At 34.4% G+C, this 14,807-nt stretch overlaps 1 protein-coding gene across 1 annotated transcript in view; it reads right to left on the bottom strand.

Annotated features, from left to right (window-relative positions):
- TPR (translocated promoter region, nuclear basket protein) overlaps window positions 1-14,807 on the bottom strand; it is a 72,333-nt gene that overhangs the window by 31,509 nt on the left and 26,017 nt on the right. Inside the window, exons 21-33 of the mRNA XM_008145959.3 lie at window positions 14,257-14,397; window positions 13,176-13,341; window positions 11,984-12,150; window positions 10,636-10,788; window positions 10,116-10,232; window positions 8,610-8,813; window positions 8,317-8,501; window positions 7,631-7,778; window positions 5,358-5,495; window positions 5,135-5,266; window positions 3,952-4,082; window positions 2,569-2,779; window positions 417-560 (exon numbers count right to left, since the gene is read on the bottom strand). Coding sequence (XP_008144181.2) covers window positions 417-560; window positions 2,569-2,779; window positions 3,952-4,082; window positions 5,135-5,266; window positions 5,358-5,495; window positions 7,631-7,778; window positions 8,317-8,501; window positions 8,610-8,813; window positions 10,116-10,232; window positions 10,636-10,788; window positions 11,984-12,150; window positions 13,176-13,341; window positions 14,257-14,397 — 2,037 coding nt within the window. The remainder of the gene's footprint in view (window positions 1-416; window positions 561-2,568; window positions 2,780-3,951; window positions 4,083-5,134; window positions 5,267-5,357; window positions 5,496-7,630; window positions 7,779-8,316; window positions 8,502-8,609; window positions 8,814-10,115; window positions 10,233-10,635; window positions 10,789-11,983; window positions 12,151-13,175; window positions 13,342-14,256; window positions 14,398-14,807) is intronic.

Here is a 14,807-nt window from a genome sequence, read left to right on the forward strand (position 1 = left end):
CCCTCAGACCGTTGGAGGGCCGGACTATAGTTTTAAAACAACTATGAACAAATTCCTATGCACACTGCACATATCTTATTTTGAAGTAAAAAAACAAAACGGCAAAAATACCCGCATGTGGCCTGCGGGCCGTAGTTTAAGGACGCCTGCCTTAGATTAAATGGAAGTATAAATATAAAATGTTGGTCGAACCAAGTAAGTGAACACTTGAAGATGATTAGATACTACTTTCAGACATGAGTTATTCAAAATAAAAAGGATAAAATACACGTCCATATGATGAAAAGTGTCAGTGTTTAAGATATATTTCTTTCTAAAATTCATTTTTATGACTGAACAATATTGCATCCTATTTCTTTAGGTATTCAACAAGGAAAAAATTGGGACATGCACGTTCCACTATTTCACACTCATACCTTCTGCAGATTCTCTACTTGACTCTCAAGTGATTTTGACTTTGTTTCAGCTTGGTTAAGGGTTTCTTTGAGCTCCTGCATTTCCTGGATTGAGACATGCTGTTCCTGATGGTCTCCAGAAGACTGAGCTGAGGACTCCATGATCTAATATAATATAGTAAATAGTCATACTACACTCCCACATTTATATTTAGTAATCCCACTTCTGCAAGTTTATCTAAGAAAACTAATCATATTATGCAAAGAAATTTAAGGGTATTCATAAATGAATTTCAATAGGACACCTTTAGTGTGTCCAAAAGTAAGTTATTAAATAGGTTAGGGTTTTCCACAAAACTTAATATTAACCAGCAAATCAGGACAATGATTCATTAACATAAAATTATTTGGAATGACAAATTACTCAAAGTAAAGTGTACTTACAGTGGTTAACACTGAGCACTAAAAATTTTGGATTTTTTTCCCTTTATATATTTTCTAATCTAACATATGCGAAATATGTCATTAGGTCAGTATACAGTTCTTTATCTTTGGGAATTAAAAACAAAATTCAGACTCAAAATATAACAAGGATTTAAAAATTACTTTAGATAGGTGGTTAATATCGACTACTTATTTAAAACTATAAAACAGCCACCCCTGGCCGGTGTGGCTCAGTTGGTTGGAGCATCATCCCACACAAGGAAAGGTTGCGGGTTTGATTTCTGGCCAGGGCACATACCAGGTTGCTGGTTCCATCCCGTCAGGGTGCAAATGTGGGTACAGGAGGCGTCCGATTGATGGTTTCTCACATCAACATTTCCCTCTTTCTCTCTCTCCTCTCCCCTCCTCTCTCTCTAAAGTCAATAAAAACATATCCTCAGCTGAGGATTAAAAAAAAAGTTATTTTAATCCTACCTAATAGACAAATATGCAAATTGACCGCACCTCCATTATGCCCAAGCCACGCCCACCAACCAATCAGGACGAGTATGCAAATTACCCCAACAAAGATGGCAGCTAATTTTCATATCAAGACAGCGTAGAAAGAAGCCAAGAGCTGTAGAAGGAAGGAGAAGGGAGGAGCGGAAGCGGGGCGGGGGAGAAGGGAGGAGCGGAGGCGGGGCGGGGGAGAAAGGAGGAGAGCAGGCGGGCTGGCGGAGAAGGCGGGGCAGGGGAGAAGGGAGGAGAGCAGGCAGGCTGGCGGAGAAGGCGGGGTGGGGGAGAAGGGAGGAGAGCAGGCAGGCTGGCGGAGAAGGCGAGGCAGGGGAGAAGGGAGGAGTGGAGGCAGGGCTGGGGGAGAAGGGAAAAGAAGGCTGGCTGGCGGAGAAGGCGGGGTTGGGGGAGAAGGGAGGAGCGGAGGCGGGGCCAGGGGAGAAGGAAGAAGAGCGGGCGGGCTGGCGGAGAAGGGAGAAAAGCAGGGGGGCTGGTGGAGAAGGCAGGGCGGGGGACAAGGGAGGAAAGCAGGCAGGGCGGGGTACAGTGCAGCAGGAAACCCTATTGCAGAATTTTTCCTGCAACAGGAACGCTAAAACTACAACATAGCCTAATTATAAAGAACTAACATTTTTTTGATATACATGATTTTAGTCAGCAATGAGTTTTGAGAATATAGTTTTGAAAAGGGACAGTATTTGAAATAGGAAAATTGATGTAAAATACCTAACATTTATTAAAATTTCTTCATTGATTTATAGTGCATTTTGGGACATATTAAAGAGCTAATTTTAAATAACAGTATCATAAATTAGCTTATATGAAAATTTAGGACCTAAAAACCAATAATCAAAATTATGAATAAGATTTTTATATGTAACCCTGATATATAAAATTGTGTAGATCAAAACTGTATGTCAAGAAATATTTTATGGCCGAGGCCAGTTTGGCTCAGTGGCTAGAGCGTCGGCCTGCAGACTGAAAGGTCCCAGGTTTGATTCAAGTCAGGGGCATGTACCTTGGTTGCAGGCACATCCCCAGGAGGGGGTGTGCAGGAGGCAGCTGATCGATGTTTCTCTCTCATCAATATTTCTAACTCTCTATCCCTCTCTCTTCCTCTCTGTAAAAAATCAATAAAATATTAAAAAAAGAAGAAATATTTTATGTATATACATAAATATACATATACTCACATGTGAATATATACACATAATAATAAAAAATCACTTCAAAATACCTTATCCTGTTGTGCTTTGAGTTCTTCATATTGAGTCTTGTACCTACGCCCAATTTTCTTGACTTGAGTAATAGTTTTGACCTTTTCTTGGATATCAATTATTTTGGCATCTAAGTCCTTCTGGACACTTTCCTTTTCAGTTCTTACTTTATTTAAATCTTCCTTTAGACTCTGGATTAAGTTCTGATTGTTAGTCAACGATGCATTTGATCTAAAAAAAAATAATCAAAGACTAAGTATATGAGACTCGTTTTCAAATCCTTTAATTAACAGTTTTTAGTGTTAGTAATGCTTTAGTAAGATTTTCATTTAAAAATCTTTTTAAAACCCCACACATACTTCAAAAGATACTTCCTTAATTTATAAACAGTGATCCTTTATAAAGATCTTATTTGCTTATTAGATAGGCATACATTCCCATGTTTAAATGAGAAAAACTGAGGTATAAGTGGTCAAGTAACATGCACAATTTTACATAGTAATTTAGTGTTGGTTCGCAGATTATAATCCACATTTGCCTGATAGCAAAATTGACTCTACTTGATCGGGTTTTGAGTAAATGTTAAGTTTTGTAGACCACATACATACCATCTCTGTCACCTGTTTTTCCTTTCAAAAATGCTTTAAAATGTAAAAATCATTCTTAGCTCAGAGACCATACCAAACAAGCCTGTGGGTTAAAGTTTGACAAACCCTTTACTTTACATAAACTTAACTTAAATCAGATGACTGAATTAAGAGTATGGGTTTAACAACTACTAACTCTGCAAACGTAGGTACCTTTCTGAATTTTTAGCTTTCTCGTTTTTAAAATTAAGTAATATTAAAGAAATAAAATGCTGGACTACTGTTATAAAACAAGTAAAAAATACATGTGACAAAAATTTGTAAGCTACCCAGCATTTATAAATAGAGATTATGACATGGACAACTGACATTAAATCCTTTAAAATGTAAACCAGAAACATTAATTTTAATATTCAACTTATCTTTAAAAGGACAATATAAATTCATTAAATTTTTTTTATATAAATACTTCATTAAAATCTTTCAAAATAGGTTCATAAATATATTCTAACCAAAATAAAAATAAAAACCTATTTATAAATTATTCTGGATGTTTAGAAAATAAACCACATTTAGCTTTAATTAATAACTGTAGTTTTAAAAAAAGTAATAAAATATAGGAAATAATTCATATATGAAGGCATAAAGTAAATCACTGATTGCTTGGCTCCTCCTTAAAATAATAAAAGCAAAGTAAAGGCTCTAGCACTTTCCATTCTTTTTAAAATCAGGAAGCACTTGGGGAGCCTTAAAAAGAGCAGAAATAACTTCTTTGATTTCATGTATTATATACAATTTAAGGCTTCTTCCTTATACCTTGCAATCTCAGCTTTAAGTCTCCCAACTTCTTCAGTTAACTGTTGAATGCGCTTAGTATGAACTTCCTTTTCAGAAAGGAGCTTCCGATACTCTTCTGTATCTGGATCTTTCTGTTGATTTATTAGATGCTAAAATAGCAAAAATGCATAACATAGCTTTATAGGTTTTATCAAACCAATGTGCTATATAACAGCAGGATACTTAATTATGTTTACATTAGGTCTCTTGGATACACAATAATGAACCACCAAACTACAAGATAATGAAGATCAAAGCTTTAGTTTAACTAAAGTCTAGCCAAAATAGAAAGGGAAATGTATTTTCATAGTTACAAATGAACATTTCAGAATAGTTACAATGGAACCAAATAAAAAAAAATCTACAAGCTTTTAACATTAAACACCTTTTTCATTAAAGTGACATTTACAAGGAAAAAAATGTTTCTAATGCATTATAATCTAGAAAAATAATCAAATATAACTAATTAAACAGGATAGAAGGTAACACAATTTAATAGAAATAGATGTAGATTTGGGTAGATCATCCTCCTTTCTTGACTTTTCATATTACTTGTGTGATTAAGAAAAATAAAGATTTAATGGGCTCTTAAATTCTACAGTCCTATTCAGATATTGGTTACCATTCTAGGTACCAGGTGATGGGTGAACTGCTGCTTTACACTATTTATTTAATTTTTGTAACATGAAAAGTGGTATGTCCATGTTACGAGGAAAACTGGCTGAAAAGATTAAGAAACTCTGACAAACCACATAACCAATACTTGGCGAGGCAGGTTTTCAACATTTTGTTTGAATACAGAGCTGGAGTTTCTAACCATATACTAGTATGTGATATGGTTTTGTCTCCCAAGGTTTCCAGTGAACAAGTCTTCTTAAAGTGTTCCAATAAACTATATAAAAATCCATTGTTTCATGTATAAAAGTATTTTAGAGATAAAGTGAAAGTCTAAATTTGGAGTTAAAAATTAGCCGTTTTTACAAAACATGACCAAAAAAATTTAAAAACCAAATTGTATTTATTTACATGTAACATATTCGACTTTCACTATTAAATATAGTAGGCTTTTGCTAGTTCTTCAAAATAAATTATCCCCTTAAATTTTACCCTATTTAAAAAAATCAACATTTCCATGTTTCGGAATAGGTTTAATCGCATTTACCTGGTTACGTGCTTTCCAACGTTTGACATCTTCTTCTAATAACTTCTTTTCTGCTTGCAACATGCCACTTTTCTCACTTAGCTCAGCATTTGCTTCTTGTAAGGGTAAAATATCTAACTCCAGTTTCCTCACCTGAAAATAATGCCAATTTATTTTTCTTACCTGACGTAAAAATTCATAATAAAAACAACATGCTTCCACTATTGATTAGTAAGTTACAAACCTTTGCTTGCATCTGCTGTAAATCCTGCTCTAGCCTCTCCTTTTCTTCTCTTAGCATCTTATTGGTCTCCATAACTACGCTCATTGTTTCAGTTTTCTTCATCAGTTCTTCATGTTGGGCCATTGTTTTTGCAGTTACCTAAAGATTTCAAACACATGTATACACCAACATCTAACAATAGATAAAGATCTATCTTTTCCTACCAGTTCTAATCTTTGCTACAAAAAGTGAGAATTATGTCGTTTTAAAACTAAAATTTTTGAAAGTTTTACATGTCTATTTTTCTGTGATGCCTGCTTATTACAAAGACTTTAAACAAATGCAAGAAATCACAAAGATGAAAGTAAAGAGATACAACAAACCCCATCAACAAAAAATCCATTTTAACCTTAAGTAAAAATAGCAATCCAGATCTCTTTCTATATTCGTTTTCTTGGTATACAAAATCTATAATAAAAGCATAATATTCAAATCAACTGAACGGCCAAGACTGTCTGGATGTCTTTCCGGACGACCTTCCAGATGAAGCTGGGGCTGCAGCCGAGGGATTGAGGCAGTGGCCTGTGGCTGCAAAGGCCTACTCTTGCACGAATTTCGTACATTGGGCCTCTAGTTTATTAATAGTTTTAAAATAATGTTAATTTGGTCCTTTCCCTCTGCCCTTTGCTCAGAAATTTTTTCATATCATTTGGTTGTTCCATCACTTTGGTTTTGAGCACTTTTACTGAGTATTTACTGAACTGTAAAGAATTTTTATCCTGTTCTCATTGGGTGTAATTATCCATCTTTTACACGTTACCTTATTCCTTAACCATTTTTTAAAGTTATGGCTCATGGTTGCCATGCTACAATGTTCTTAGTGGGTAGATGTTCTATTACTTTTGATATGTTTTACTTCTTCACTTTCTTCCTACCCTGTGTAAGAATTGGTTTTTCCCCTCTGAAGTTGTTTGTGGGCTGGACATTTTCTAGTACTGTTTGCATTTCTATAGACCAAAGGGACAGCAAAGGAGACAATATGCAATCTTTTTTAGAAACACTGATTCTGCCACTTTCCTCCAAGTGTTAACTCCACTGAATCAGAAGGTCTGTTTATTATTTCTACAATGGGATCTATTTGAATTTGGATTGCTTTCTCAACATGATGTAATTCTGGAACTTTTAATTTCTGTGTGAAAACATAAATTCCATAAATCTATTCACTTTCCCATGTCAATGGTTTCTCTCTAGCAGTCAGTTAACAGAAGATAAATGATACCAGGCTTTAATTTCCTTTCTTCCAGATGTGAGGTTATATATTAATGCAGTGATCACCCTCCTTTTGGACCTCAGGGACCACCTGTGGTCCGTGGACCACCAGATGGTGACTGCTGTATTAATTCATCTCCTCACAATAAGGTCATGCAATAAGTTTTTGGGTGTTAGTGAGGGTTAAGGAGTCTAGCTTGTGTTGTGACCATCCATTTACTATAGCATCTTCTTTTCCTTTTTTTGATAATTATTACTTTTTTTTTTCTCCTTTGCTGAGGAAAAACTATTCTGTAGCAGTTTCAATCCACGTCATCCTAGAATAACTGTCCAAATGCATATATAATGATAACTATAATTAAGATAACTGAAATTTAATCACTTACTATGCACCAGACATGATTCTCAATGAATTATGTGCACCAACTCACTTAATCCTCATCATTATCATCCCACTAGAGGCCTGGTGCACAAAATTCGAGCACTTTGGGGAGAGGGGACGGGGGAGTCTTTCAGCCCGGCCTGAGCCCTCTTGCAGTCCAGTCCGGGAGCCCTTGGCGGATGTCCAAATGACGTCTTAAGCCTGCTCCTCACCAGCAGTGAGGCCAGCTCAGGGCTTCTGGCTGAGCTGCGTTCCCCCTGTGGGAGCTCACTGACCATCAGGAGGCAGCTCCTGCATTGAACGTCTGCTCCCTGGTGGTCAGTGCACGTCATAGCAATCAGTAATTCCACCGTTCGGTCGATTTGCATATTAGCCTTTTATTATATAGGATTATTTAGATGAGGAAATTTAAGAGTAGGGAAATTAAACAGTATACTCAAGGCACACATCTAATGACACAAAGCTAGAATTTGAAACCAGGCAGTCTGGTTAACACTAGTGTCTTACCACTAACTGTATCACTGTATCAATGTTTAATCAATTGAGTTTACGAAAAATATGTATTTCAAATTAAATTTTTTTGTTATTAGAAACTAAAATGACCTTGATTTAACAACTGCTTTCTTAAAGCTTGGATACATACCTGGACTTTCTCCCTTTCAGCATTTAGACTATCCTGGAGTTCCTGCAGCTCTCTTTCTAAAAGTTCAACCCTTTGTCGATAACGCAGACTCTCAACCTGAGCCACCTCAAACCTCGTTTCAGCGATTTCTTTCTCTCGTCGTATAAATCTACAAGAATATATAAGATTTTATTTGAATAAAAAAATGACAGCAACATTTTAAAACTTGGCTAATTTTAATTTGACAAGGTCCATTCACTTTAATAACTACTTTCACGTAATGATTTCATTAATAAGTAATGATCTACAAGAATATATAAGATTTTATTTGAATAAAAAAATGACAGCAACATTTTAAAAATTGGGTAATTTTAATTTGACAAGGTCCATTCACTTTAATAACTACTTTCACGTAATGATTTCATTAATAAGTAATGATATTTATTTATTATAGATGGTGGCTTTGTATATCTCTTAAATGATCTGAAAGGCATTTAGTTTTTCAAAGAACCCAAATTCTTACTATTAAATTCAACTTAAAGCCATATATTTAAATTAGCATATATCACATAACCTCTATGTGAGTGGCAGTGGGTTTGTTGGCCAAAAGACGGTATGAGCTTTACACCACTTCTCTAATTTATACATTTGTATTACATTTCATAGTTGACCACAGAAATAAAGCATTAAGAATATTTTTGGTTTACCTGAGAATTTCTAAAATTTGTTCTTGAGATTTTCCTTCTTCACTGAAAGATACATTCAGCGGCCCTTGTACACCTTCTTTCATAGAGGCAATGACCTTGTCACTTAATTTTTCAATCTGATCATGAAGTAATCTGTTTTGTTTCTCTAGATCTTCACATCGAGACACACGCTTGGAAACTTCATCCTGTAAGCCAAGACTCTGTCATTATAGCAGATTTTCCCACACACGTTAAAAAGAAAACCCCAAACTTTTCAATCCTTCTAAACATTCTAGTATGATGTGCAATGATACCTTTAACACTCTTTCTCTTTCCTCCCAAGATGCTTTACACTCCAACAACTGTGATTCTGCTTTCTGGGTTGTTTCTTCCAAATGCTGACGAACTGAGGCCATTTTGGAAACCTGTTCCTTGGCAGCTTGTAAAGCTTCAACATCAGCAGCATGGAGCATCAGTTCTCTTTCATACTTATTCTGAGCTTCTACAGCTATTTTAGCCTATAAGAAATCATTCCACCATTGACACAAAAGATTAAATAGCCAAAGCTGGTTATTACAAAAGAAAAGATACACATTGCACTATTTAAAATAATAAAAGTGGAGATGATATAAATGCACCAAAATGGAATAATTAAAAGTTATACTATTATCCACTTAATGAAATATTAAAGAACTGCTCCAAATGAAAATTATGAAGACTACGTCGCAATTTGGAACAGATTTTATAAATAAAAGCAAAATATATCTTGCTTATGTAAAATACATGCATACACACACAAAAATTTAAAGTGATCGAAAAGAAATAAAAAATTAATTTGAAAATTGAATTATAGATACATTCCCTGATTTTAATTTCCAATGTTACACTGTTTGGCATCAAGCCAAGGATAATTGATTTTTGTCTAATTTACCTTTGAAGCATTTCCCCCTGTATTGCATTGTTTAAAGTAATTGAAAAACATATATGCTATTTACACATAAGCAATAAAGAACAGTAACCAAATAGTTACTAATATACTAATGAACTTAAAAATAAGAACATTAGCAATATTCTTATATTCATTTCCCATTCTACCATTTTAATAATCCCAATTACCGTGAATTGTGTTTTATCAATTTTTGTTCTTAAAAAAAATATATACAAAAAGCTTCACCATATGCATGTATATACATATACTTAAAACAAATAATGTGATTTTGTATTTTTTAATCTTTATAAAGAGTGATGTGTGCCCTGACTGGTCTCAGACCATTGGGCTTCGTCTGCTGCACCAAAAGGTTGCTGGTTTGATTCCCAGTCAGGGCACATGCCCAGGTTGCAGGCTCAATCTCCAGTGGGGGAGGCAGCCGATCAATGTTCTGCTCTTACATTGATTTTTTCTCTTTCTCGCTCCCTTTCCCCCTCCTCTCTCTCTCTAAAAATTAATAAAAATCTGTAACCTCAATAATGTATTAAAATACTTTGCTGAAAAAAGTATCTCTAACCATCTTTTCTATAATAGTTATAATCAGAACTAGCAGACTGCAATAAAAAAACAAGAAATGAGAGCAAGTACACAATCTCCTACTCCTATCTTTAAATTTTTCCATTTGTCAAGAGTGTTTTGTTAATGATTATGACTTTACTTTTAGACTTCATCTATCCTTTTCAACTGATCTTAGTACAAGTTCCACGAAAGCAGAAATAACCTTCAATTTTTGTAAGGCTCACCAATTCCCAAAATGCATTAATACAGCCCAGGAACTGTTCTCTAGGGTCAAAGCTCACTTATCAATACCGGCTATGAGAGCAACACTTACTTGTTCTTGACAGTCACGTCTGGCTTGCTGTTCATTACTCAAAGCTGTGCTGGCTCTCTGAAGAGCTTCTTGTACTTCATTCTGAACACTATTGAGTGTTTTCTTTAACTCAGATAACTAAATTAAAAGATTAAAACTAGAGTCAATTGCAAACTTACTTTTAAAATAGTAAAGACAGACTTTTAAAAGGCCAGTTAGTAACAGGGACTTCTTACAAAATTTAAAATAGTTATAACCTGATATAATGTACACATTTTGCAGCTCCATATTCCATCCTTAACACTTGCAAAGGTCAGTTCTCAGGCAGAGGCTTCTAAAAAGCAGCACTGACACTTACTACTATAGTCTAAAATATTCAAAGAAAAAGTAAACATATACACAAAGTAAAATATAAAACTAAATAAAATTTTTGGGTATGTGTTCAATCAATATCTGTTGAGATGAACCAAATTGTAACAAAGAAACTTTTTAAAAATTCAAATACACACAAAAAGATTAATATGGTGATAACCTCATTTACCTGTTGTTCCATACTCTCTATGGCTTTTCTCTTGTCATCCTGAAGTTCCTGTTTTTCCTTCTCCACTTCCATCAACTTCTTTTCCAACTGTGTCTGAAATTCAGCTGACTCTTTTAAACGAACTTCAATATTCTTACGCACTTCTTCTGTCACCTTCACCATCATGCAAACAGTAGGATGCAAATATCATATACACATTTAAAATTCAACATTACTTTTTCCAAATCTAAATTAAATTTGAAAAGTACTAGAATTATTGTTTGCCATTTTTTAAACAAAAAAAAATCTATCAAATGCTGATTAAAGAGTTCAGAAACATTTAAAACTATAAGCATTATTTATTTACATCTCAATAAATATTTTGGATATTTTTGGCCATTTTTCTTTTGAAGTGAAATTTCCAATTCTCATTACTCTCTCAATCCTCATATACACTTGCCAAATCTGTCCTTTCTACTACTGAAAGAATTCCCCCTTGTACATACCCTGATTTCCATGACGCCAACACAGAAAGATCGTTTAAAACTTGGCCCTAGACCATTGCTATAGTCTCCACATTATTTTGTATCCTTAAATCTACCACATTAATCTTTCTAATTAAAGCAAATTATTGCTGTTAACATGTTGGGGGGGACGACAGCAATTTTACCAAATATGACATTCAAAACATTTCACATTTGGTTCTCTGACTACACTTACAATTTGATTCCTCAGTATTTAACTTCACAAATTCAATACACTAGTTGTTAAACCAGTGATGGGCAACCTTTTGAGCTTGGTGTGTCAAACTTCACCAAAAAACTGAGCATAACTCAGGTAGTGTGTCACTTTGAGGAAAAACATTATTTCGCAAATGTTTCATCCTCAGGAGCAGCAAATGTTTCATCCTCGGCATGCGGCCGCGTGTCATCAGAAATGGCTACGCGTGTCATAGGTTCGCCATCACTGTGTTAAACTGTCAACATCTGAAGCCTTTATCTTGGCTGAGGGTTTCTGCTACAAAATAACTTTCTCTGACTACCCAAATGGTACTTTCAAGGCTGTGCACAAATGCCATGTTTTGTGAAGCCATACTTGTTCAGGAGATAAATACTATTACCTACCTCCCACTCACATCAACATCTGATCTTTAACCTTTCCTATAGCGATTATACCCTCCCATGTTTTACAAATTCTGTGGGTTGTTTTTATTAAAATGAAGCACTTTTAAGAGGTAAAAGTGTAAGGATGTCAGTTCAACTCGATCTTACCACACAGTGCCTTACACATAGCAGGCTTCTATTTAAAAAATAAATTTAAAAGGAAAAAAAAAAAAGTGCATTCAAATTAAATTCAAAATTGTACATACCTGTTTTTCCTTATTAAGAGAGTCTTCTAAACTAGTAACCATTGCTCGATACTGTTCCACATTACTAGCACTTGTTTTGAGTCTCTCCTTCAAGTCATTCACCTGCTCTTCTGCCTGCCTCAGTTGACTCAGAAGATCATCCACATCTTCTTTGTTGCTAGCCTGACCTAAAAGATTTAACAGCTTTCTTAAAGTTAACATTTTAAATGATGTAAGAAATAACTGTTATCAAAGAGTTTGTGAAATTAGGATTAAGGCTCAAACGTAGAAAAACTTAACCACCTATGAATTGTATTTCAAACAATGCTGAATACCAAAATAAAAACAGCTGTTCTGTCAGTATGTTAGTGCTTTAAAAAAAAAAAAATTAACTCTGCTGTTACAAATATTACGGAAAAGATATTTAAGAGAAAAATACATAATATGCCACTTAACTGAGGAGCTACCTGAAGGAATTACCTGATTATCAATTAATTATTTAAACACTGCTAGTGTAAAACACCAAATCTTAAATCATTTAGCCAAATTTTCATTCTAAAATCCTTGGAAATGGAAAAAATTGCAGAGTGAACTATTTTTTATCAAATGGTATCAATAAGAAAGGACTATTAGATTATCATATATACACTATTATGTATTAGGTAAAAATTTATGTATAAACACATATACACACATATACACACATATATACAATTATGTTTTTTATTTCTCTCCTAGTAAGAAATAAAACCATATAGAAAAACAGTCTCTGGATATAAAGCCTTTGCATTTGAAATGCTGTATTCCAAAAGAGAAGCAAAATCTAACGAAACAAAACTTTTGAGATTATGAGCGAAAATTAGGAATACTGCTCTGGAAAGACTAACAAATCAATTATTTCTGTAAATGACCCTTATAGTTACAGATTTTACAAGTAACTACATCTCAAAAGGGAGAGTTTAAAATTCAAATTATCAGCCCTTAAAAGGTCTCAATAAATGGTTTTCACAATTAAAAAACTAAGAGCATACCTTGGTCAGATGCCTGCAGAACTATTCTGAACCTTCCAAGTCTGCAAATCTATTAATTTACATATAAAACTAAGGTGTTATTTTTTCTTTTGCTAGTATCCACAAAGAAAAGGCTATTTATTGACACATGTTACAAATGTTTCTGAAGAAATACTTTATTATCAGTATAATTATTTAGTTACCTTTACCAGTTCTCTGTGAGGACTGAGAAGCGAGCTGGACTTCCATATTACTGAGATGTTGTTTCAATGTAGCACTTTCCTTCTGAGCATTTTTTAATAGTTCTTTTGTACTAAGATGAAGATTTATCTCAGTATCCAGCTGCCTCTTTGTATCTAAAAGTTGAACCTGTAAGGAAAAAATACATTAACCCTACAAACACTGTTTTTAGATTCTAAAATAACTAGTGGTTCAAGTTTTGTACAGAACTTTAAAACTCTGGCCAAGGTAAGCAACTGAAACCAGATTTATCTTCTCATCTGAAACCTCCCGCCCCTCCCCAAAAACAAACAGAAACAGACACAACATATAAAACAATTTCACAACTGTGGGTTGACGGGACACAAGAAGGGCTATCTCTACAATTTCCCTAGCTTACTGATTTAAGTGTCCAGGCTATGGCACAGTGTAAGAAAATGAGTCAGAGGCCAGAAGACTCCCTGAATTGAGAACACAGAGCTTCGAGTACAAGAAGGCTAAATTAACTCGAACTCATAAGACAGACAATTAGAAGAGAACTTCACAGATAAGAATACCCTGGAGATTTGCAGAGGATCCCTCTTGAATATTCAGTGAAACTCATCAGTGCATGCATGTGAAATTACCCCAGGCAACAAAGAGAGCCATCCTAACAGAGTGCCTTTTGCCAGAGTCAGGAATAATGCCTTTTCCCAGTAGCCAGACTGAAAAAACTTAAAATCCATTGAACACTGAGGAGTAGTACTCAGGAAGGTCTAACCTCAGTAATGTGGAATCATTTATTCTAGACTAAGTACTACTTTGGGCCTAATAATCATAAAAAGCAACATTCAAGAGAACAAAGCTCAAGATTTACAGAAATACAAAAATATCCAGCACTCAAGAGGGTAAAACTCATAATGAATGACACCTAATAAAAATTGTTAGGCATACAAAGAGGCAAAAACTTGAGTTTGTAAGAAGTCTCGTTAAAACCATGCTTCAACATGAGATGGCAATGTGTCCACACACCAGCTTGATTGCTGAACATAAATCCACAGAAATTCAGAATCCTGATAGACTCACATCTAGATTTCTAGTAAGCATATGCCTTTGTTCCACCTCATTTTCCAACTTCTTTTTTAGATGAGATATCTCATGTTCCAGTTTTTCTATCTGGTTACTAAGCCTTTGTTTGGTTTCTGTTTCAGATCGTTCTAGTATTCCCTAAGGCAAAGAAAAGATTTTTTTGTTACACTTTTTAAAAAGCCAGGAAAAAAAAAGCAAAAGCATTACAAATTAAAGGATATAGGGGATTATAGGATTACAACCCATTAGGATCTATGACATTTACCAAGGAAGTTATTTTAACATTTTACATATTAAAACACCTATTTAATAGGGGAAAAAAGGAAACATAAGAAAAATAGTAATTCAGATTTCTTTAAGTTTTAAAGCAAAAAATAAAACCAAAAATTTAAATTTTGTAAACAAGTAAACTACACACAACTCTGTAAATGCAGACCTGCATACCAAAACTGCCAATTGCCTGAATTTCAGATCTTTCATGTTTTATTTAGAATACTGACACATTTTAATAAACCTCGAAATTCAATGATCAAAATGGATACATTTTC

The sequence above is a fragment of the Eptesicus fuscus genome, chromosome 22, assembly GCF_027574615.1.
Source record: "Eptesicus fuscus isolate TK198812 chromosome 22, DD_ASM_mEF_20220401, whole genome shotgun sequence".
NCBI lineage: Eukaryota > Metazoa > Chordata > Mammalia > Chiroptera > Vespertilionidae > Eptesicus > Eptesicus fuscus.